Source organism: Haliotis rufescens, unplaced genomic scaffold (genome assembly GCF_023055435.1).
Source record: "Haliotis rufescens isolate VD_foot unplaced genomic scaffold, xgHalRufe1.0.p SCAF_14, whole genome shotgun sequence".
Classification (NCBI taxonomy): Eukaryota; Metazoa; Mollusca; class Gastropoda; order Lepetellida; family Haliotidae; genus Haliotis; species Haliotis rufescens.
In genome coordinates, this window is record NW_025963824.1 from 23,148,211 (window position 1) to 23,171,557 (window position 23,347).

Below are 23,347 nucleotides of genomic sequence, written 5' to 3' on the forward strand. Positions count from 1 at the left end.
TGATTTTCAGTGATCCATTCATATAGTTTTCACCGCTGTTTTGCCTTTTCACCGAATGAAACTGTTTCGTTAGATAATCGTTATTTTCTGGCGTTGATGTTATAGATTTCGAAATATATACATGGACTTCATCCGCTGAAACAATCACGCGAGTCAAAGTCACACGTATCTGTTAACGCTCCGCTATCAGCCGAACAAGACACTCCTTAACCCCATGTACTGATCTGTATCAACCTCCATTGTTTCCTTGGTGCAGTGTTTCGCAAGACAGGAGATATGAACACCTGTAATACATACGACTCGGCAATCGCACTTTGAACTATGGGTGAGGTGAAATGGGTTACAAGATTGTACAAGATTGTTGCATTTTTATAGCGGCGTGCATTCACGTGTGTGTGTGAGTGTTCGGCTGCTTGTACTAGTCCGGACTGTTGCCGATTATATATTGCTGGCCCACTGAGATACCATGCTGCAGTTTAATATGAATACCCCACTCAGACACAGTTTACTGACTCAGAGCCGACCGGTCTTGTTTTAGCACCTTAATGCCGAGCGCCAGGCAGATTTAGGACCTTAATGGCGAGCGCCAGGCAGGGTAACAACAAGTACAATCTTTTAACGTCTTTGTTATGACGCTGCCGGGGATTGAACCCCGGACCTTCCCTCTCCGGGCAGCGCTCTACCACTAGATCACGGAGGCGGTCCCTTTGAACATGAACCAACGTGTGGGCGTGTGTGTTGCTGACGGCGCTCTGATCTGAGTTGCATACATGTGCAGTGCCGTAGCCAGCCGGGGGGGGGGGGGGGGGGGGTTTATATAAAAAACAGTTTTATTTGAATCATGAAAATACAAGTTGGGGACAAGTGATACTTGAAGAAGTACCTTCCCATTCCCCCCCACCCGGTCAAACAAAGTTAACTATGGCCTTCATTGTGTGTATGTGCAGGTAATTACAAAATGTGTTTCTTTTATACCGTGACGTTATTGCACCTAATTGGATGCCCCAGACCGAGGCTCCGGTGATCTACACGCCTCTTCGTCCTCCACTTTCGCCTTAAGTAGCTGTCACCTATCACTGGACACAAACGAGACATACTTCCAACTCACTATGGAGACCAAATGCCACGGTACGTACAGATAGTCAGGGAACTGAATGGTCAGGGAGAATAGTTCAAGGTGTTGGATGTTCACTGTGTTGTGAAATCGGTGAAAGTATCCGATTCAATTGTACATGTACTACTGTGTTGAATACATTATAACTTTACAGTCTTACACTAACACAACTTGCACTTGTGTATATGGTGGGATGGAGAGTGGTATGGGTGGTTTGCGGTGTGATGGGGGTGGAGAGTGGTATGGATGGTTTGCGGTGTAATGGGGGTGGAGAGTGGAATGGAAGGTTTGCGGTGTGATGGGGATGGAGAGTGGTATGGATGGTTTGCGGTGTAATGGGGGTGGAGAGTGGTATGGGTGGTTTGCGGTGTGATGGGGGTGGAGAGTGGTATGGATGGTTTGCGGTGTAATGGGGGTGGAGAGCGGAATGGGTGGTTTGCGGTGTGATGGGGGTGGAGAGTGGTATGGGTGGTTTGCGGTGTGATGGGGGTGGAGGGTGGTATGATTGATGTGCGGTGTGATGGGGGTGGAGAATGGTATGATTCATGTGCGGTGTGATGGGGATGGAGAGTGGTATGGGTGGTTTGCGATGTGATGGGGGTGGAGAGTGGTATGGGTGGTTTGCGATGTGATGGGGGTGGAGAGTGGTATGGGTGGTTTGCGGTGTGATGGGAGTGGAGGGGGGCACGGGTGGCCCAGTCGTCTAAGGCGGCGCGATTCGCTGTGCAGAGTTGCGTCCCTTGGGCACGCCAGAAACCTATGATTGTGGGTTCGAATCCCGGTTCACCCCGATTATGTTTCTAGGTTTGTCAGCACCATACCCGTGCTCGTGGGTTTCACCGAGGTGGTAAACGTCTAAGACCTGCATCACTTCGGGCTTTCCTCCCACATTAAGCTGACACGCCGTGATATAACTGGAATACTGTTAAAAGCGGCGTTAAACCCAACTCATTCACTCACTCACTGATGGGGGTGGAGAGTAGTTTGCGGTGTGATGGGGGTGGAGAGTGGTATGATTGATGTGCAGTGTGATGGGGGTGGAGAGTGGTATGGGTGGTTTGCGTTGTGATGGGGATGGAGAGTGGAATGGGTGGTTTGCGGTATGATGGGGTTGGAGAGTGGTATGGGTGGTTTGCGGTGTGATGGGGGTATAGAGTGGTATGATTGATGTGCGGTGTGATGGGGGTGGAGAGTGGTATGGGTGGTTTGCGTTGTGATGGGGATGAAGAGTGGAATTGGTGGTTTGCGGTATGATGGGGTTGGAGAGTGGTATGGGTGGTTTGCGGTGTGATGGGGGTGGAGAGTGGTATGATTCATGTGCGGTGTGATGGGGTTGGAGAGTGGTATGGGTGGTTTGCGGTGTGATGGGGGTGGAGAGTGGTATGGGTGGTTTGCGGTGTGATGGGGGTGGAGAGTGGTATGATTGATGTGCGGTGTGATGGGGGTGGAGAGTGGTATGGGTGGTTTCCGGTATGATGGGGATGGAGTGTGGTATGGGTGGTTTGCGGTGTGATGGGGGTGGAGAGTGGTATGATTGATATGCGGTGTGATGGGGGTGGAGAGTGGTATGGGTGGTTTGCGGTGTGATGGGCGTGGAGAGTGGAATGGGTGGTTTGCGGTGTTATGGGGGTGGAGAGTGGTATGGGTGGTTTGCGGTATGATGGGGGTGGAGAGTGGTATGGGTGGTTTGCGGTGTGATGGGGGTGGGGGTGGAGAGTGGTATGATTGATGTGCGGTGTGATGGGGGTGGAGAGTGGTATGATTGATGTGCGGTGTGATGGGGGTGGAGAGTGGTATGATTGATGTGCGGTGTGATGGGGGTGGAGAGTGGTATGATTGATGTGCGGTGTGATGGGGGTGGGGGTGGAGAGTGGTATGGGTGGTTTGCTGTGTGATGGGGGTGGAGAATGGAATGGGTGGTTTGCTGTGTGATGGGGGTGGAGAGTGGTATGATTGATGTGCGGTGTGATGGGGGTGGAGAGTGGTATGATTGATGTGCGGTGTGATGGGGGTGGGGGTGGAGAGTGGTATGGGTGGTTTGCGGTATGATGGGGGTGGAGAATGGAATGGGTGGTTTGCTGTGTGATGGGGGTGGAGAGTGGTATGGGTGGTTTGCGGTGTGGTGGGGGTGGAGAGTGGTATGGGTGGTTTGCGGTGTGGTGGGGGTGGAGAGTGGTATGGGTGGTTTGCGGTGTGATGGGGTGGAGAGTGGTATGGGTGGTTTGCGGTGTGGTGGGGTGGAGAGTGGTATGGGTGGTTTACGGTGTGATGGGGGTGGAGAGTGGTATGGGTGGTTTGCGGTGTGATGGGGGTGGAGAGTGGAATGGGTGGTTTGCGGTGTGATGGGGGTGGAGAGTGGTATTGGTGGTTTGCGGTGTGATGGGGGTGGAGAGTGGTATGGGTGGTTTGCGGTGTGGTGGGGGTGGAGAGTGGTATGGGTGGTTTGCGGTGTGGTGGGGGTGGAGAGTGGTATGGGTGGTTTGCGGTGTGATGGGGTGGAGAGTGGTATGGGTGGTTTGCGGTGTGGTGGGGTGGAGAGTGGTATGGGTGGTTTACGGTGTGATGGGGGTGGAGAGTGGTATGGGTGGTTTGCGGTGTGATGGGGGTGGAGAGTGGAATGGGTGGTTTGCGGTGTGATGGGGGTGGAGAGTGGTATTGGTGGTTTGCGGTGTGATGGGGGTGGAGAGTGGTATGGGTGGTTTGCGGTGTGATGGGGGTGGAGAGTGGAATGGGTGGTTTGCGGTTTTATGGGGGTGGAGAGTGGAATGGGTGGTTTGCGGCATGATGGGGATGGACAGTGGTATGGGTGGTATGCGGTGTGATGGGGGTGGAGAGTGGTATGATTGATGTGCGGTGTGATGGGGGTGGAGAGTGGTATGATTGATGTGCGGCATGATGGGGGTGGAGAGTGGTATGGGTGGTTTGCGGTGTGATGGGGGTGGATAGTGGTATGATTGATGTGCGGTATGATGTGGGTGGAGAGTGGAATGGATGGTTTGCGGTGTTATGGGGGTGGAGAGTGGTATGATTGATGTGCGGTGTGATGGGGGTGGAGAGTGGTATGATTGATGTGCGGTGTGATGGGGGTGGAGAGAGGTATGGGTTGTTTGCGGTATGATGGGGGTGGAGAGTGGAATGGGTGGTTTGCGGTGTTATGGGGGTGGAGAGAGGTATGGGTTGTTTACGGTGTGATGGGGGTGGAGAGTGGTATGGGTGGTTTGCGGTATGATGGGGGTGGAGAGTGGAATGGGTGGTTTGCGGTGTGATGGGGGTGGAGAGTGGTATCATTGATGTGCGGTGTGATGGGGGTGGAGAGTGGTATGGGTTGTTTGCGGTATGATGGGGGTGGAGAGTGGAATGGGTGGTTTGCAGTGTTATGGGGGTGGAGAGAGGTATGGGTTGTTTACGGTGTGATGGGGGTGGAGAGTGGTATGGGTGGTTTGCGGTGTGATGGGGGTGGAGAGTGGAATGGGTGGTTTGCTGTGTGATGGGGGTGGAGAGTGGTATGGGTGGTTTGCGGTGTGATGGGGTTGGAGAATGGTATGGGTGGTTTGCGGTGTGATGGGGGTGGAGAGTGGTATGGGTGGTTAGCTGTGTGATGGGGGTGGAGAGTGGTATGGGTGGTTTGCGGTGTGATGGGGGTGGAGAGTGGTATGGGTGGTTTGCGGTGTGATGGGGGTGGAGAGTGGTATGGGTGGTTTGCGGTGTGATGGGGGTGGAGAGTGGAATGGGTGGTTTGCGGTGTGATGGGGGTGGAGAGTGGTATGGGTGGTTTGCGGTGTGATGGGGGTGGGGTCGGAGAGTGGTATGGGTGGTTTGCGGTATGATGGGGGTGGAGAGTGGAATGGGTGGTTTGCGGTGTGGTGGGGGTGGGGGTGGAGAGTGGTATGGGTGGTTTGCGGTATGATGGGGGTGGAGAGTGGAATGGGTGGTTTGCGGTGTGGTGGGGGTGGAGAGTGGAATGGGTGGTTTGCGGTGTGATGGGGGTGGAGAGTAGTATGGGTGGTTTGCGGTGTGGTGGGGGTGGAGAGTGGTATGGGTGGTTTGCGGTGTGATGGGGGTGGAGAGTAGTATGGGTGGTTTGCGGTGTGGTGGGGGTGGAGAGTGGTATGGGTGGTTTGCGGTGTGGTGGGGGTGGAGAGTGGAATGGGTGGTTTGCGGTGTGATGGGGGTGGAGAGTAGTATGGGTGGTTTGCGGTGTGGTGGGGGTGGAGAGTGGAATGGGTGGTTTGCGGTGTGATGGGGGTGGAGAGTAGTATGGGTGGTTTGCGGTGTGGTGGGGGTGGAGAGTAGTATGGGTGGTTTGCGGTGTGATGGGGGTGGAGAGTAGTATGGGTGGTTTGCGGTGTGGTGGGGGTGGAGAGTGGAATGGGTGGTTTGCGGTGTGATGGGGGTGGAGAGTAGTATGGGTGGTTTGCGGTGTGGTGGGGGTGGAGAGTGGAATGGGTGGTTTGCGGTGTGATGGGGGTGGAGAGTGGTATGGGTGGTTTGCGGTGTGATGGGGGTGGAGAGTAGTATGGGTGGTTTGCGGTGTGGTGGGGGTGGAGAGTGGAATGGGTGGTTTGCGGTGTGATGGGGGTGGAGAGTAGTATGGGTGGTTTGCGGTGTGGTGGGGGTGGAGAGTGGTATGGGTGGTTTGCGGTGTGATGGGGGTGGAGAGTGGTATGGGTGGTTTGCGGTGTGATGGGGGTGGAGAGTAGTATGGGTGGTTTGCGGTGTGATGGGGGTGGAGAGTAGTATGGGTGGTTTGCGGTGTGATGGGGGTGGAGAGTGGTATGGGTGGTTTGCGGTGTGATGGGGGTGGAGAGTGGTATGGGTGGTTTGCGGTGTGATGGGGGTGGAGAGTGGTATGGGTGGTTTGCGGTGTGATGGGGGTGGAGAGTGGTATGGGTGGTTTGCGGTGTGATGGGGGTGGAGAGTAGTATGGGTGGTTTGCGGTGTGATGGGGGTGGAGAGTAGTATGGGTGGTTTGCGGTGTGATGGGGGTGGAGAGTGGTATGGGTGGTTTGCGGTGTGATGGGGGTGGAGAGTGGTATGGGTGGTTTGCGGTGTGATGGGGGTGGAGAGTGGTATGGGTGGTTTGCGGTGTGATGGGGGTGGAGAGTGGTATGGGTGGTTTGCGGTGTGATGGGGGTGGAGAGTAGTATGGGTGGTTTGCGGTGTGATGGGGGTGGAGAGTGGAATGGGTGGTTTGCGGTGTGATGGGGGTGGAGAGTAGTATGGGTGGTTTGCGGTGTGGTGGGGGTGGAGAGTGGAATGGGTGGTTTGCGGTGTGATGGGGGTGGAGAGTGGTATGGGTGGTTTGCGGTGTGATGGGGGTGGAGAGTAGTATGGGTGGTTTGCGGTGTGATGGGGGTGGAGAGTGGAATGGGTGGTTTGCGGTGTGATGGGGGTGGAGAGTGGTATGGGTGGTTTGCGGTGTGATGGGGGTGGAGAGTAGTATGGGTGGTTTGCGGTGTGGTGGGGGTGGAGAGTGGAATGGGTGGTTTGCGGTGTGATGGGGGTGGAGAGTGGTATGGGTGGTTTGCGGTGTGATGGGGGTGGAGAGTATTATGGGTGGTTTGCGGTGTGGTGGGGGTGGAGAGTAGTATGGGTGGTTTGCGGTGTGATGGGGGTGGAGAGTAGTATGGGTGGTTTGCGGTGTGGTGGGGGTGGAGAGTGGAATGGGTGGTTTGCGGTGTGATGGGGGTGGAGAGTGGTATGGGTGGTTTGCGGTGTGATGGGGGTGGAGAGTAGTATGGGTGGTTTGCGGTGTGATGGGGGTGGAGAGTAGTATGGGTGGTTTGCGGTGTGATGGGGGTGGAGAGTGGTATGGGTGGTTTGCGGTGTGATGGGGGTGGAGAGTGGTATGGGTGGTTTGCGGTGTGATGGGGGTGGAGAGTAGTATGGGTGGTTTGCGGTGTGATGGGGGTGGAGAGTGGTATGGGTGGTTTGCGGTGTGATGGGGGTGGAGAGTAGTATGGGTGGTTTGCGGTGTGATGGGGGTGGAGAGTAGTATGGGTGGTTTGCGGTGTGGTGGGGGTGGAGAGTGGAATGGGTGGTTTGCGGTGTGATGGGGGTGGAGAGTAGTATGGGTGGTTTGCGGTGTGGTGGGGGTGGAGAGTGGAATGGGTGGTTTGCGGTGTGATGGGGGTGGAGAGTAGTATGGGTGGTTTGCGGTGTGGTGGGGGTGGAGAGTGGAATGGGTGGTTTGCGGTGTGATGGGGGTGGAGAGTAGTATGGGTGGTTTGCGGTGTGGTGGGGGTGGAGAGTGGTATGGGTGGTTTGCGGTGTGATGGGGGTGGAGAGTAGTATGGGTGGTTTGCGGTGTGGTGGGGGTGGAGAGTGGAATGGGTGGTTTGCGGTGTGATGGGGGTGGAGAGTAGTATGGGTGGTTTGCGGTGTGGTGGGGGTGGAGAGTGGTATGGGTGGTTTGCGGTGTGATGGGGTGGAGAGTGGTATGGGTGGTTTGCGGTGTGGTGGGGTGGAGAGTGGAATGGGTGGTTTGCGGTGTGATGGGGGTGGAGAGTGGTATGGGTGGTTTGCGGTGTGATGGGGGTGGAGAGTGGTATGGGTGGTTTGCGGTGTGATGGGGGTGGAGAGTGGTATGGGTGGTTTGCGGTGTGATGGGGGTGGAGAGTGGTATGGGTGGTTTGCGGTGTGATGGGGGTGGAGAGTGGTATGGGTGGTATGCGGTGTTATGGGGGTGGAGAGTGGTATGATTGATGTGCGGTGTGATGGGGGTGGAGAGTGGTATGATTGATGTGCGGCATGATGGGGGTGGAGAGTGGTATGGGTGGTTTGCGGTGTGATGGGGTGGATAGTGGTATGATTGATGTGTGGTATGATGTGGGTGGAGAGTGGAATGGATGGTTTGCGGTGTGATGGGGGTGGAGAGTGGTATGATTGATGTGCGGTGTGATGGGGGTGGAGAGTGGTATGATTGATGTGCGGTATGATGGGGGTGGAGAGAGGTATGGGTTGTTTGCGGTATGATGGGGGTGGAGAGTGGAATGGATGGTTTGCGGTGTTATGGGGGTGGAGAGTGGTATGATTGATGTGCGGTGTGATGGGGGTGGAGAGTGGTATGATTGATGTGCGGTATGATGGGGGTGGAGAGTGGAATGGATGGTTTGCGGTGTTATGGGGGTGGAGAGTGGTATGATTGATGTGCGGTGTGATGGGGGTGGAGAGTGGTATGATTGATGTGCGGTATGATGGGGGTGGAGAGTGGAAGGCAGGGCGGGACAACTTAGGAATGGCCAGGAGTCCGAACTTGACCACACAGAAGGAAGCGAGCTACAAAAACATGTTTTATATCACTGGAAAGCTCTCGAGGAGACGAATCCAAATAATGTGTGTCCCAGTGTGTTCACATGTTCATAAGCTCAAAAATTGGCTCAGAAAATGCATTACTGCAGAAATTTCTGGCCGAATTTTTTTTTTCTGCAGAAATTTCTGGCAGTATTTTTTTTTTTTCTACAGAAATTTCTGGCCGAATTTTTTTTTTTCTACAGAAATTTCTGGCCGAATTTTTTTCTGCAGTAATATTTAGCAGAATTATTTTAATTCAGGAGAAATAAGATTCAATCATTGGATAGTTTAACCTGGAGTTGCTTCAAATGACCTTTTTCCTCAAATAAACATTTTTAGTTCACATGATTACAAGCAATAAAATAAAACTAATTTCGTGAGATATTTCAAAAAATTATTTATTCACATGCTATATTACAAGACAATTCCTTGGGAGACTTTGCACTTTTCATTCTCATGAATGAGTCGTATTTTCTTGGGTGAGGTGATTTTTTCAGAGATGGGTCCTGTCACAAAAGAAAATAGATGTATAGATGAGTGGATCCATATTGTCTAATATAATGGATAATGGCAGCCTATACGCAGCTAGAGTTTAACTTAACAATAGAGCCTGCGGAATAAAATGTATTATGAATGTAAATAGTGTGCTTTACTTACGTTTTCTTCTCAACATACTTGAAATGAATTCTTTTTTTCGTCTGGTCATTGAAAGCTATGTGCACATATTCTGAAAAGATATGAAAAAAACATTAAAATGCTTTTCATTTCAGTAATTAACACATTCCACAAGCTTTAGGCACATGAACAAAGTAAGATAAGTGAGGTGAGTTGAAATTGGGTTGAATGTCGCGTCCAAGATAATTGCACTTATATAGCATGTGCGTGCGTGCGTGTGAGTGTGTGTGTGCGTGCGTGCTTGTACTAGTCGTCTGCATCCTCCGTTTTGTATAGGTCACTCCATCAGTTGTCAGTGACTGCATACTTGTGTAGGGGGCACTCAATGTTCACACTGTCATGAAGCTGAAATTATATAAGGATGAGTATACTGCGAAAATTAAATTGGATTAATTCGTTAAAAGAGACTTATGTATCATGTTTAGGAGAGGCATTCAGATAAGCAAAATTTGCTTGTTTGCCAATCCCTCCACTTTATGGAAATAAATATGTTTATATCAAGAGACTTCTAAACCATAACCGAGCTCAAAACTAACCCCATGTGTCGTAAATGGGTGCTCTAAGGTAAAAGGATGGTAGCACGTGTTTCATTGGCAAGGGGTACTCAACCCTTATGATCGGAAAGGGGGTCCAAGGGCAAAGGAGAGACCAGACCTACTATCCAGAGGGACCAGCCTGGTACAAGACTTAGTGTAAAGCTAGCCTAGTCTATGTCATCAGCAGCTGGTCACTGCGGCGGAATGTGGTTTTGGCGTTGCTGTTCAAGTTCGAATTTCCGATAGGCCTGTCTCCACTAAAAAAAATAGATAAATTTTCGGACAGCATAATCTGGTGTCAGATCTTAAAAAAGTTCCAAACGACTGTGAAACCATGGTAAGAAGTATTATTATTATTGAAGCAACCTTCCCAAATGTGTGTGCTGCATAAGCCGGAGTGGTTCCCCTTGAATTTCCAAAATATGAATCGACAGACGAAACGAAAATTAGTTCGCTTGACATATCCAGTTGGGGGTTATTCTTGTTTAGTTTGGTGGGAAAATGATATGAAACACTGGGGACTGACTGATATAGGAGATTTAACGTGCGCTTTCCGACTGTAGCGTATTTCGCACACGGGCCTGGCCGGACCATTTATTGTATTCCGAATAGGGTGAAAGTGATGTGTGCAACCCAAGAGGGGGCTTTTAGGGGTTGCTTATATTGAAGTTTTGGAATTTTTAAATTTGGAATAAATGCCGAGGTGGGTGGAGGAGGGAACTAAGGGAGCCGGGTGAGGTGGGTGTTTGTATGTTTATTGGATTTTGGATTGGTAGATTAATTAGTTTTTAGATGCGCTTAATTAGGTCTGTTTTGATTAGGAATACGCCTAGGGCCTTGAAGTTTTCTAGTTTATTTTGAGGGTTTAGTATTTCATCTAGAGTAGGAACCTTATTTAGATTGAGGGTGGTTTGTAGTGTGGTTCTGTGTGTTTGGTAGTGGGTGCAGTGGATGAGTGCGTGTTCTGTGGTTTCGGGTTGTTTGCAGTGGGGGCAGTTTCCTGTGGCGTGTCTTTTAAGTTTTTTTAGGTGGTTATTTAGGTTCGTGTGTCCTGTTTCGAGTTTTGTAATAAATCTGTCAATTTTTTTAGAGAGGTGTAGGATTTTAGGTTTGGCTAGTGGTTTTCTGAGCACTTTTTTGATTTGGCTATTTGAGTTTTGATATTGATTATGCCATTTTTTGGTTATTTTTTGTTTGTTTACACTTTTAATTTCTGATTTTGAGATGGGTAGGTTTAGGCTTATTACTGGTATTTTGAGAGATAATTTAGCTGCTTTATCGGCGCTTTCGTTGCCGTAAATTCCTACGTGGGCGGGGATCCACAAGAAGGTTATTTGTTTGCCTGCTTTTTTTAGGTCGTCGGAGCTTTTAAGTATTTGGTTTATTAATTTAGGTCGTTTTTTGGTATTTTTGTTTTGGAGGGCTTTTAGTCCACTAAGACAGTCGGTGAGAGTTAGGATTTTATTGTTGTTTTTAGATTGGGGCTGCCCAAGGACTAAATATATCATACAATTATTGAAATACCCGTATACATTGTGATTGTCGAGTGACCCTGTGAACAACCAACACCCTCCTTTAACCCCCCACCCCCCCCACCCCACCCCCACCCACCCCCCAAAGTAGCACGCTTAAGGTTTTCAATATATTCGATAACATACTACTTAGATGCGAACTGTTTAATTGACAGCTGTTAATTGGTAACGGTCAAGCCTCAGTGAATTTGCATTGGGAGTGTGTGTGTGAGGGGGCGTCTGAAATAAAGGTGGATTCAGTCGGAATAAAGATAAGATAATGATCTCATAAATTTTATTGAAGGCTTTGAAAGTTTAGGATCGGCGAGACCGTAACACAGAGTAATTAACAAAACGATCACGTGATCGTGGCGCTGATAGACAATACCCACCGACCACGTGCGCGAGACAATGTATCACCGTATGAAGTGACAATACCCGAGGATATTTAATTTCCAAGTTGGCAGGAAGTCTGGCGGCACGGCACGTAAAAATATGCGTCGTTTGGGTATTCTAAATTGTCTCAGCACCAGCTTTGATTGGGCAATAAGAGAAGATGATATATATGTTTATTTTAGGAAAACATTACTACAACAATTTGTTATATTAATAAACATTGGGTCTATAAAGTTATTTTTATCTAAATATTTCTAACGTTATAAATAATAGAAAACTCGCATGTAAATTATCAAAATACTGCATGGATTGGTATTTTGTAATTTTCCGTGTTTTCACTGATCACCACAGGCAAATTCATGGTCACATAGCTACACTACAAGTGTCGCCATACAGCTACAATAAGTTGCCTAATGTACATGTAGACAGTATACAAGTCGCAATAACACCATAGGGGATGGAGATATCTCCTTTTCAGATTAGATTGTTTGCGTATTTTTTTATCAAAAGTGGTAGAAATAAATACACTAAAATTAGACTCTTACAAAACGCGTTTCGCATGGCAGCAGAGCCAAACATTCACTGTTTGGAGTACAGGTTGTTATTTGGTTGTTGTTATATGAAATAACCTTGTTACCAAAATTCCACGTTGTAGGGTCGGCGTTTCCAGAAATAAAACAATAAATATTTTGACGTCTTACCTGTATCGTAACTGCAAGACGGTAACCAGACGCTGTAACTCTGCTGACTGCACGTGGTTCGGGATCTTTGCTGTGGCTGAAATAAAGAGTGCTATGTTTTACAGAAAGAGACCACGTTGCTTGTGCCATTGTGCAAAGACATTGTGCGTAGGTACGATTCTGAATATACACGAATATATACAAGTCACATGACAAAGAAGGTATTTACATGAAAGATATTTCAAATCTCGATGTTAGAGACCTTGAGAAATGTAGATTTAACTGAATCCAATCCGATTTAGTGTTACTATCATTCATTACAAATGGATAATACGATATTGCATTATAGAGAGGGTAATTATAGCTACCTGAAGGAGCAACCATATGTCCACTGTTTGAAGTTGCAGCCAAACCGGACGCGTTATTGTAACTCGCAAGAACACTGTGTACACAGCTTCTTTCTAAATTTGGAGAAGCGTAAGTGTGGTGAAAGAACAATATGAATGTAAGTCATGCATGAAGTTGCACGGAGGAACCAACGTGAGACTTTATAATCACATGGTTGTTCATATATGTTGTTTAATGCGTGATAGGTATTACCGCTTAAAAGGTGGTTTTGTATTTATAATAAAAACTGATCGTTTACATTTAACATAGAATATAAAAATAGTTTTGTCTGGGTAGCAACATAACTGTTGCATAGGGTATGTTGTTTAATGATAATACTATATGAAAATTCCTCGAGCCAGCTGACTTACACTATGGATAGTGTACAAGACAACAGTTATAGAACATCACGTGATAAAGTTGATGGAAATGGCAAAATATTTATTTACAATATATGTGTTTCCAGGGGAAGAGCCTGTTACAAAGTCTGTGTCTAAAAAAAAGTAAACTCGCTCCTTGTCGGACAAAACTGAATGTAATTAAGTTAACTACCTATGTACATTATCAGTGGAGTACTTGAATTAATATCAAATTGTAACCCGAGATGCTGGTGCCACACCTTATTACGTGACCACCCAGTGAGGCGTGAACACTCAGGGGCATGATATACACCCTTGTGTTTGATTTGATATACCAATCAGCCGTGGACGCCCGACCATAAAAATGGTATATATAGATTTAACCCTAATCAGGTATCGTTAAATATCGTTAAATCGTCGAGAACGTTCTGTCAGACGATCAAACGATAACTATTCAACCAGTCGGTAAATCACATCGAAAACCCAAGTTCTGGTCGCAGTGAGAAGCTCTGGATGCCTTGAGGAGGGTTCACCAGCTCTGCTTCAACAACGTTGACATGGGTAAGGCATTTTATTCTATTTTTGTACACCAAACACTGTATATATCTTGAAGAACCTTTGCCTTCTGTTTGGATCATGGTTTCTTTATGATAATGTTGGATCGTAAAGACGTGTAAGTTTCCCTAAGACCTAGAACGGGTGTTTGATCGTAAAGATGTGTAAGTTTCCCTAAGACCGAGAATGGGTGTTTGATTGTAAAGATGTGTAAGTTTCCCTAAGACCGAAAACGGGTGTTGGATCGTGAAGCGAGAGTCACCAGAGCGTGAGGCACGGTAACGGTATAACGAGACAGCGTGGCACTATAGCGCGGTAATTGAGCGGATGGTAGAGCTCGGGCTGCGCCCGGTAAACTGCATTGTTGCCGAATAATTATAAGATTTAATGGGTCATTATTGTGTAATTGGTATCCAAGCACAACATGTCTTTTTGTGATATTTCCTTTCCAGTTTCCAGTGAATTCTATGCTTGTCTTAAGAGGCGACTAACAGTATCGCGTGGTCAGGCTCGCTGACTTGCATTGATGCTCATGATATGAATCTCTGAAATGTCTGGTCCAGATTCGATTAATTACAGACCGCTGTCATATAGGTGGAATATTGCTAAATGCGGCAGTAAACAACAAACCAAACCAAAACATATATTACTGTCTACATATCCTATTGGTAGGGAGTTATGTAGATTCTTATTTCGAAACCAGTGGAGCTTAGTATCCACAGTGCACATATATGGGTTACGTTATTGTAGTTTGTCCAATATTATTAGTAAAGGATGTAACGGGATTTGTTTTGTAATGGGATCGTGCCATGTATGTCAAGACATTTGTTTGTACATTATATTTGTAACACACGTTTAGAAGGATAGAAATTTATCTTTGTCTTAGCTAAATGCTTGGTATGGGCCTGTTGAATAAATTCAATGTTTGTCTGGTAGGCTTGTCTAATTTTGGAGGAATTGTGGATATTTGAGAATGGAAATTGGCAATTGTTATGTTTGTATGACTATCCAATTACATTAAAGTTGCAATTTATGTATTGTTCAAATATTTATTTGACATTTCCAGGACCAGTAAAGCTGCAAGACTTTGTCGGCCAGTCAAAAGTGGACGCTGCAATCCAAGGTATCACTTTTAGTGCTATCATGAAGATAGTTATCAATGAAGTATTGGTATATGACTCCACATACAATATCATGTATAGCATATTTATTCCTTGAGGCTATACTATACAATTCAAAGTAAATGCTGAAGTCACATGTGGTTAATATTTTTATAATTTATGTAAATTGTTTTAAACCACATTGGAATTGTTTTGAAGCAAGTATTTCATGTCCAGTTGCTCATCCTAAGTATACAAGAATCTGCACACAATGTTGAAACTTTTTAAATGCACAAGATTGATTTTTCTCTCAATATTCTCAATGCTCAAATCAGTATTCTGTAAAAATAAACAAGTTTTGTACAATTTGATTTGTTTTCATAGTGATAATACTGATGTAAATACTATTTTCAGGTGAAACTTTCTTTCTCATGGTGGGGAACACGCATGAAGATGTGGATCAACCGTTTAGTGTATTTGCAAGGGAACTTAGACAGAAGCCTGCAACAACCCGCGATGCCCTCCTCCAAGATTGGGGACATCCGCACACCCACCACCAAGCTATCAGACTTCAAGCCCTTCATGCCTGCCCCAAGGGAAGCGACATCCCTCCCAACTAAAGTTCAAGAGGCAATAGAGAAGAACAATGAAAAACTGCAAAAAAATCAAAGGTAATTTCAATAAATATTGCATTTCTTTTGAAATATGTATTGTGATGTGTAATATTAGGGTTAGTCAGCGTTACTTAGAATATGTGTAATGTGGGCAGAGAAACAACCCAACTTCATGAGGTTACTATTTTTGCTTTTATTGTATAGATGCACTGTGATTTTAATTATGTTCTCATATTCTTTACATTTTTTTTCTTTACTTTCAGATCACTCTGACAAAGCACCGAAGACAAGCGTCAGTATCAGATCAATAAAGAAGGAGCAGCAAGTTTTGCTGAAATGAACATATTTTTTGTCTAAGCTATGTGGCTGAGATATTGCCGAGGATTGCATTGCAGGAGTTTTGTACTTTGTATGTTTTTGTTTCTTAGTAAAGCTGTGTATTTAGAATTGTATATATATATACATATATAAGATGAGATGTGCACAATGAAATTTATGAAACAATATATGCAGTTATATTGTAAAATCTTGGTTGTGTTCTATTTTTTTCCATGTCTGAAGTTAAACTACTTTCAGAGTACCGTATATCACATGTAGGTTGTTTCTTTGAATTCCAACCGGGGATTATATATTTGGTTGGCCCCATGGAATAATTATGAAATTTATTTTTTGAGAATCACATTCACCTTTAATGTTGTACACTTCAAAGTCGTCAAAAGGCCATTGAAGATGGTCACTGAAATTCTCATAATAATTTAGATAATTATAGGGTAAGCTCAAGGTTCAATGATTTGCATCTGTCTAGTATACAAAGGTATGAGGCCAACCTGTTGTTCCATTGTTTAATTCGAGTGACGTCAACTTTTCTTGATAAATTTGGTAAATATAATACCAAGATAAATATCTTCAATTGCTGAATTCAATTTAAACTTTCCAAAGATTGATGGTTGAAATTACTGCAGAAAAAAATTCTGCCAGAAATTTCTGTAGAAAAAAATAATTCTGCCAGAAATTTCTGTAGAAAAATAAAATACTGCCAGAAATTTCTGAGAATCACATTCACCTTTAATGTTGTACACTTCCAAGTCGTCAAAAGGCCATTGAAGATGGTCAAGGTATGAGGCCAACATGTTGTTCCATTGTTTAATTCGAGTGACGTCAACTTTTCTTGATAAATTTGGTAAATATAATACCAAGATAGATATCTTCAATTGCTGAATTCAATTTAAACTTTCCAAAGATTGTAATCATGTGAACTAAAAATGTTTGTTTTGAGGAAAAAGGTCATTTGAAGCAACTCCAGGTTAAACTATCCAATGATTGAATCTTATTTCTACTGAATTAAAATAATTCTGCTAAATATTACTGCAGAAACAAATTCGGCCAGAAATTTCTGTAGAAAAAAAAAATTCGGCCAGAAATTTCTGTAGAAAAAAAAAATACTGCCAGAAATTTCTGCAGAAAAAAAAAATTCGGCCAGAAATTTCTGCAGTAATGCATTTTCTGAGCCAATTTTTGAGCTTGTGAACATGTGAACACACTGGGACACACATTATTTGGATTCGACTCCTCGAGAGCTTTCCAATGATATAAAACATGTTTTTGTAGCTCGCTTCCTTCTGTGTGGTCAAGTTCGGACTCCTGGCCATTCCTAAGTTGTCCCGCCCTGCCTTGTGGAATGGATGGTTTGCGGTGTTATGGGGGTGGAGAGTGGTATGATTGATGTGCGGTATGATGGGGGTGGAGAGAGGTATGGGTGGTTTGCGGTGTGATGGGGGTGGGGGTGGAGAGTGGTATGGGTGGTTTGCGGTGTGATGGGGGTGGGGGTGGAGAGTGGTATGATTGATGTGCGGTATGATGTGGGTGGAGAGTGGAATGGATGGTTTGCGGTGTTATGGGGGTGGAGAGTGGTATGATTGATGTGCGGTGTGATGGGGGTGGAGAGTGGTATGATTGATGTGCGGTATGATGGGGGTGGAGAGTGGAATGGATGGTTTGCGGTGTTATGGGGGTGGAGAGTGGTATGATTGATGTGCGGTGTGATGGGGGTGGAGAGTGGTATGATTGATGTGCGGTATGATGTGGGTGGAGAGTGGAATGGATGGTTTGCGGTGTTGTGGGGGTGGAGAGTGGTATGATTGATGTGCGGTGTGGGATACAATACGGCTGTCATAAGTGAGTGATGTCATCTCACCAAGCACGAATATATATTACATACTACTTAAGTCATACCGGAGCAATAACATGGGATACATTCGATATCTAAGACACTCAAGAGATAAACTTTTTATAAATTTGATGTAGTCCCACAGTGGATAAGTAACCTCTTATCGGACCTTTTAGCGTGTGTGTGTGTCTGTGTGTGTGTCTGTGTGTGTGTGTGTCTGTCTGTCTGTATGTGTGTGTGTCTGTGTGTGTCTGTCTGTGTGTGTGTGTGTCTGTGTCTGTGTGTGTGTCTGTGTGTGTGTGTCTGTGTCTGTCTGTGTCTGTGTGTGTGTCTGTGTGTGTGTGTCTGTGTGTGTGTCTGTGTGTGTGTGTGTGTCTGTGTGTGTGTGTGTCTGTGTGTGTCTGTGTGTGTGTCTGTCTGTGTGTGTGTGTCTGTGTGTGTGTCTGTGTGTGTGTGTCTGTGTGTGTGTCTGTGTGTGTGTGTGTCTGTGTGTGTGTGTGTGTCTGTGTGTGTGTCTGTGTGTGTGTGTCATTTCTTTGAAATCGACGTACAACGACATTTCTTGGACATCAGCATGACAACTCTTAGTGTAGGGGTGACCGGTTGATAAAATAGCGAAAAAAATGCTGAACGAATCTATTTCTGCCACAAACTGCAGGAGGTATTTTGAAGTTGTACTTATGTAGCAGTAGACTTGAAATATCTCCCCAACATTACTATACTTACTACGACAGACTAGTTCTCCATCCCCGACCTGGTGGAACTTGACACCGGCAAAATAGCTGATCTGTTGTTAACCGACGGAAATTAGCCTACTGGCACAATCATTGCCTTCGGAAACACCCTGAAGTATGACCGTTTTAGCAGCAACCGAGACACGACACGAGACCGACACCTTTGAAACTGATTAGGTGGCCCGGACGCAATGGTCAGTGTAAGTTTTCCCTAATTGTCAGTGTTCTGAAATATGTTTCATCATGTGTGATCAGCTGATGTTCTGATCTCGAATGTATGCAATATTCTAAAGGGTTATCGGTAGTAATTCTTATATGCATTGATGCGTAAGCTGTTTTCATACGCATGTTTTTTGTGAGTAAAGGCTTAATCTAAAAGAGGTATCAGTGGGGCAAAGGATACGTCTTTTTAACTAATCGGAATCAAGCATTTTTCAATCTCCTGGTAGATGAGCTTCCATCACACTCAAGATATGTTTTATACAACAGCCAAGTCTTACGACATGCAGGTTTAGTGTGTTGATTGCTGACGTGAAACAGTGCTGATTGTTTGCAGATATGGACTGCGAGAGACGAGAGGTGATCCGAACACTAATGGAACTAGCAGATGAGCTGGACAAACAGCAACATGACATCCGTATCGCCAAAACCACTTTTGCATCAACAGGACTTGCATCTGCTGGAGCTGTTATCGGTGGGCTGGTACTGGCTCCGTTTACCCTTGGAGCATCTCTCGCTATCACCGCGGGTGGTCTTGTTGGTGGAGCCGTCAGTGGAGCAGGAGCCTTGGCCACAAATGTTGCTGAAAGGATCGTTAACAGCAAGAAACTGAAAGCTGCCCAGGCAGCAGTAAATAGGATCAACGCCTCCTATACCCACAAGACTAGTGTTGGTGGGGAAACGGGCGGAATCCGGGCTGCTGCTACTGGTGTATCCACAATGTTGTATGTACTTCCGCCTGTCATCATCGGCCTCAACATTGCCGAAATTGTGTCCAACAGCATTAAGATTGACAAGAAAACCCCATCAGAAGTTGCTGAACAGATCAGGTCAATCGCTCATACGCTCGAGTAAGAATTCAAAGAAGTGTTACAAGGATCATCCAAAAGACATTTAATGTTGAAAGTAGTTGAAGGCTCACGACAGAGAATATCCGTAATTCCTCTGAACTATCAATGTGTAATATGTGTTCTAATCAACGCTTCGGGGGCACGGGTGGCCCAGTCGTCTAAGGCGCCGGCGGTAAACCCAACTCACTCACTCACTAATCAACGATTCTAAGCCTGTCAGTAGCTGTGAAATGTCCATTTTATGTATAGAAGAGTTTAGTAGTGATTACGTGTGCATCATGGTTTTGTTTTTCTGTATTCAGCGGCATTAATATTCTTCAGAAAGGAAACGTTATTGCCGTATTCCAAGTTTCTGTGGTAGATTTAGCTAAATTTAATATATATCAGAACAAAGGCTCATGTTACAACTGTACTCCAAGTTTAGATAGAGATTTAACTTATTTGTGTGTAGCAAAGGTATAGTATTTGTCAATATCACATACAATCTTCGAAAACAAAATCAGAAGCCTAAAGTCTTCAACAACTACATAACTATACAGTTATAAGTTGTCATCGGACGCCCATTCAAAGCGCTGCTAAATCACTTAAGTGCTATGTTTGGCGCACGGTGGTTCGTCACACATACGTCCTTGTACACGGGTGTCCTGTCACACATACGTCCTTGTACACAGGTGTTCTGTTCAGGGAATTCCGTATTTAGGTCAAGTGCTGGTGTAGGTCTTCCAGCCTTCCCGTGTCGCTCGATAGCTTCCTCTAGGCTAACACCACTGCCCTCAGCCATCAGGGGTGGGAGTTGGCTGGGATCGGATGGGAAATGGAGTTTTCTTCCTTCCGTAACGTGTTTTATCTGTTTACTTCTAACAACGGGATAGATATTTGTTTCAAGTAGAAAGTGTGTTTGCCATCTTTGCGTGTGTCAACATTTCAAGATTCATTTTCAAAAACTTTCCGTTCATTTTATATCCATATATCACGTTTTGTTATCGCTTGACTTTATTGATCGTTGTATGATAAATTGCGCCCAGCATCTCGATAGTTTTGTCTTCTGATAATAAATATTTGATCTGTCCAATTGTCTTGATAGTCTCTTTGGAACGTAGACTGCCTGACCTGAACACGCTTTTCAAACTGAAAGTGTCGTTTGATTGGTTCAGTCATAACCTTAACTTTAGTCTCATTCTTAGATTTGAGTGAGTGAGTTAAAATTTAAACTCACATCGGCAATATTTCAGACATATCGTGACGAGTAGCTGTACATAAATACTCAATATACTTAGATTGAATAAAAAACGGTCAACGATGGACAGTAGAATAACTAGATTGTCACAGATTCGATTTAAAACTAGTTGAGAACATATAAAAGAATAAATTAGTAGTCAGCAACACAATATAAAAACGGGCTATACATCGCCAGCAACTGAAGGAAGATCGCTATACTAGGAGCCATGGGGACCGACAGTACTTTTGCTTCCTGCATGGACCCCGGCAGATCTTAGATTTGACGGGTGTGTTTTTTGTTTAATGTACCAATATACTGTTATTTCCACACTAAAGCTTCATTATTCTTTTCAATGTCTAATCTTTGGTTTACTGATCTGTGGTCTGTGATTATAGTCTGTCACCAGATCGTGTAGTACATCCAGGTAATGATACGTTTGCTTGTAGTAAAGAAATCTGCACATGGTCGTCTTAAGGGTACGAATCACACGCTCAGCACGAGACGCTTTGGTTTTATTCTGGGTCACATAAGTGATTCCCTTACCCTGTAATTATCCTTTCACTTTTTTATTGTTGAATTCACGGCCTTTTTCCGACCTTCTGGGTTTTGGCATGGGATCAGTTGTAAATATTTTCCTAAGGGCTTTGACAACAGAGTCTGGGGTGTTGTTTTTCATGGATCCGCCCACAGATATCTTGACAAAATATTGATTTTTTATTTACAAGTATTCGGCACCATAGTTGTTGGATGCTACGTTAGACACAACGTCCTCTGCTCAGTCCAACCCCCACCGAGCATATAAACATGTAGCCACGACTCTGTTCCGCTTCAACTTGTACCTCAAAGGCCTCAGCGGCCATGATGACACTACAAATGGTAATAAATCTTTTTGGTACAGAGCCTGACCACGCGATCCCGTTAGTCGCCTCTTCCGGCAAGCATGGGTTGCTGAAGACTTATTCTACCCCGGATCTTCACGGTCGAATTTTATGTATTGACTGCAAGTGATAAAGAACATAGAATGAATTTGTGCCTGCTGAGACTGCATGAGCTTCCTCCACACTGTATTGTCACAATGAAGATGGTGAAAGTATAAATATATTATACCCTTATTATGTGGAATTTGAAAACAGCAATAGTGCTGAAGATGAACTGCACTTATACTCTTTGACTGTAGTGCATAGACACTTCCCAACAGATGATGGTTTAATCTACAATCGTACGAGAAGCTACTTATAGCAATAAGCTTGTACTTATAAACTGTGTACTTAAAAACTGTGCTAAATTTACTGAACAAGATTTGTCTAAGAACTGTCGGAATTACCTAATGAACATATCTTGCATATATTTATGTATATTTATATATTTATATTTCCATGTGCACCAACCATGTTTCATTATTATGTCTGTTTGTTTGTTTAGCGCCGCACTCAGCAATATTCCAGCTATATGACGGCGGTCTGTAAATAATCGAGTCTGGACCAGACAATCCAGTGATTAATATCATGTGCATCGATCCTCGCAATTGGGATTGATGACATGCATCAACCAAGTCAGCGAGCCTGACCACCCGATCCCGTTAGTCGCCTTTTACGACAAGCATAGTCACCTTTTACGGCAAGCATGGGTTGCTGAAGACCTATTCTACCCCGGAATCTTCACGGGTCACATGAAGCAATGGAGCCACACCCACAAGCAATATTCCAGCTATATGACGGCGGTCTGTAAATAATCGAGTCTGGACCAGACAATCCAGTGATTAATATCATGTGCATCGATCCTCGCAATTGGGATTGATGACATGCATCAACCAAGTCAGCGAGCCTGACCACCCGATCCCGTTAGTCGCCTTTTACGACAAGCATAGTCACCTTTTACGGCAAGCATGGGTTGCTGAAGACCTATTCTACCCCGGGTCTTCACGGGTCACATGAAGCAATGGAGCCACACCCACAAGCTGGACGTAACTAGGTTTTCATGTCAACATACACCTGGTGCAAGTTAAATGCAGTTCCTTAAATCGAGCCCTGAATTTTGTCACCTCCTATCACGAGCATAGGTTGCTGAAAAAGAATACTTATACTTTCATTACACTGATTGAAATAGAAAACAATAAATAACTAAGTGAGATAAAGTTTAATATCTCCATGAGTTCAGGTTCAATGTATTCCCCCTCAGTATCAAATACTGGGCTCCTCACGGTCTCTCTGTACAGGTTCAATGTATTCCCCTCAGTATCAAATACTGGGCTCCTCATGGTCTCACTGTACAGGTTCAATGTATTCCCCCTCAGTATCAAATACTGGGCTCCTCATGGTCTCACTGTACAGGTTCAATGTATTCCCCCTCAGTATCAAATACTGGGCTCCTCATGGTCTCACTGTACAGGTTCAATGTATTCCCCCTCAGTATCAAATACTGGGCTCCTCATGGTCTCACTGTACAGGTTCAATGTATTCCCCCTCAGTATCAAATACTGGGCTCCTCATGGTCTCACTGTACAGGTTCAATGTATTCCCCCTCAGTATCAAATACCGGGCTCCTCATGGTCTCACTGTACAGGTTCAATGTATTCCCCCTCAGTATCAAATACTGGGCTCCTCACGGTCTCTCTGTACAGGTTCAATGTATTCCCCCTCAGTATCAAATACTGGGCTCCTCATGGTCTCACTGTACAGGTTCAATGTATTCCCCCTCAGTATCAAATACTGGGCTCCTCATGGTCTCACTGTACAGGTTCAATGTATTCCCCCTCAGTATCAAATACTGGGCTCCTCGTGGTCTCACTGAACAGGTTCAATGTATTCCCCCTCAGTATCAAATACTGGGCTCCTCATGGTCTCACTGTACAGGTTCAATGTATTCCCCCTCAGTATCAAATACCGAGCTCCTCACGGTCTCACTGTACAGGTTCAATGTATTCCCCCTCAGTATCAA

General features: G+C 45.4%; 1 protein-coding gene and 2 long non-coding RNA genes across 5 annotated transcripts; 2 read left to right on the top strand and 1 right to left on the bottom strand.

The window, feature by feature from the left end:
- Positions 1 to 987: 987 nt before the first annotated feature.
- Positions 988 to 20,260, top strand: LOC124131207 (apolipoprotein L3-like). The gene is made up of 2 exons (XM_046494309.2): positions 988 to 1,128; positions 18,678 to 20,260. Exons 1-2 carry the CDS (start codon positions 1,110 to 1,112, stop codon positions 19,193 to 19,195), a joined length of 537 nt encoding a protein of 178 aa, XP_046350265.2. The 5' UTR covers positions 988 to 1,109; the 3' UTR covers positions 19,196 to 20,260.
- LOC125379149 lies at positions 8,790 to 12,630 on the bottom strand. 2 transcript variants are annotated; one of them, XR_007220607.1, is made up of 3 exons: positions 12,227 to 12,630; positions 9,065 to 9,427; positions 8,790 to 8,913 (listed from the first exon to the last, which is right to left on the bottom strand). It is a non-coding gene; the product is annotated as an uncharacterized LOC125379149 (long non-coding RNA). The 2 variants fall into 2 exon arrangements; XR_007220606.1 differs by having other exon boundaries at positions 9,065 to 9,134; positions 12,227 to 12,590.
- LOC124131691 lies at positions 13,392 to 16,569 on the top strand. Of its 2 annotated transcripts, XR_007220609.1 has the most exons (5): positions 13,392 to 13,512; positions 14,573 to 14,629; positions 15,021 to 15,277; positions 15,484 to 16,034; positions 16,336 to 16,508. It is a non-coding gene; the product is annotated as an uncharacterized LOC124131691 (long non-coding RNA). The 2 variants fall into 2 exon arrangements; XR_007220608.1 differs by lacking the exon at positions 13,392 to 13,512 and having other exon boundaries at positions 14,280 to 14,629; positions 16,336 to 16,569.
- Positions 20,261 to 23,347: the final 3,087 nt, after the last annotated feature.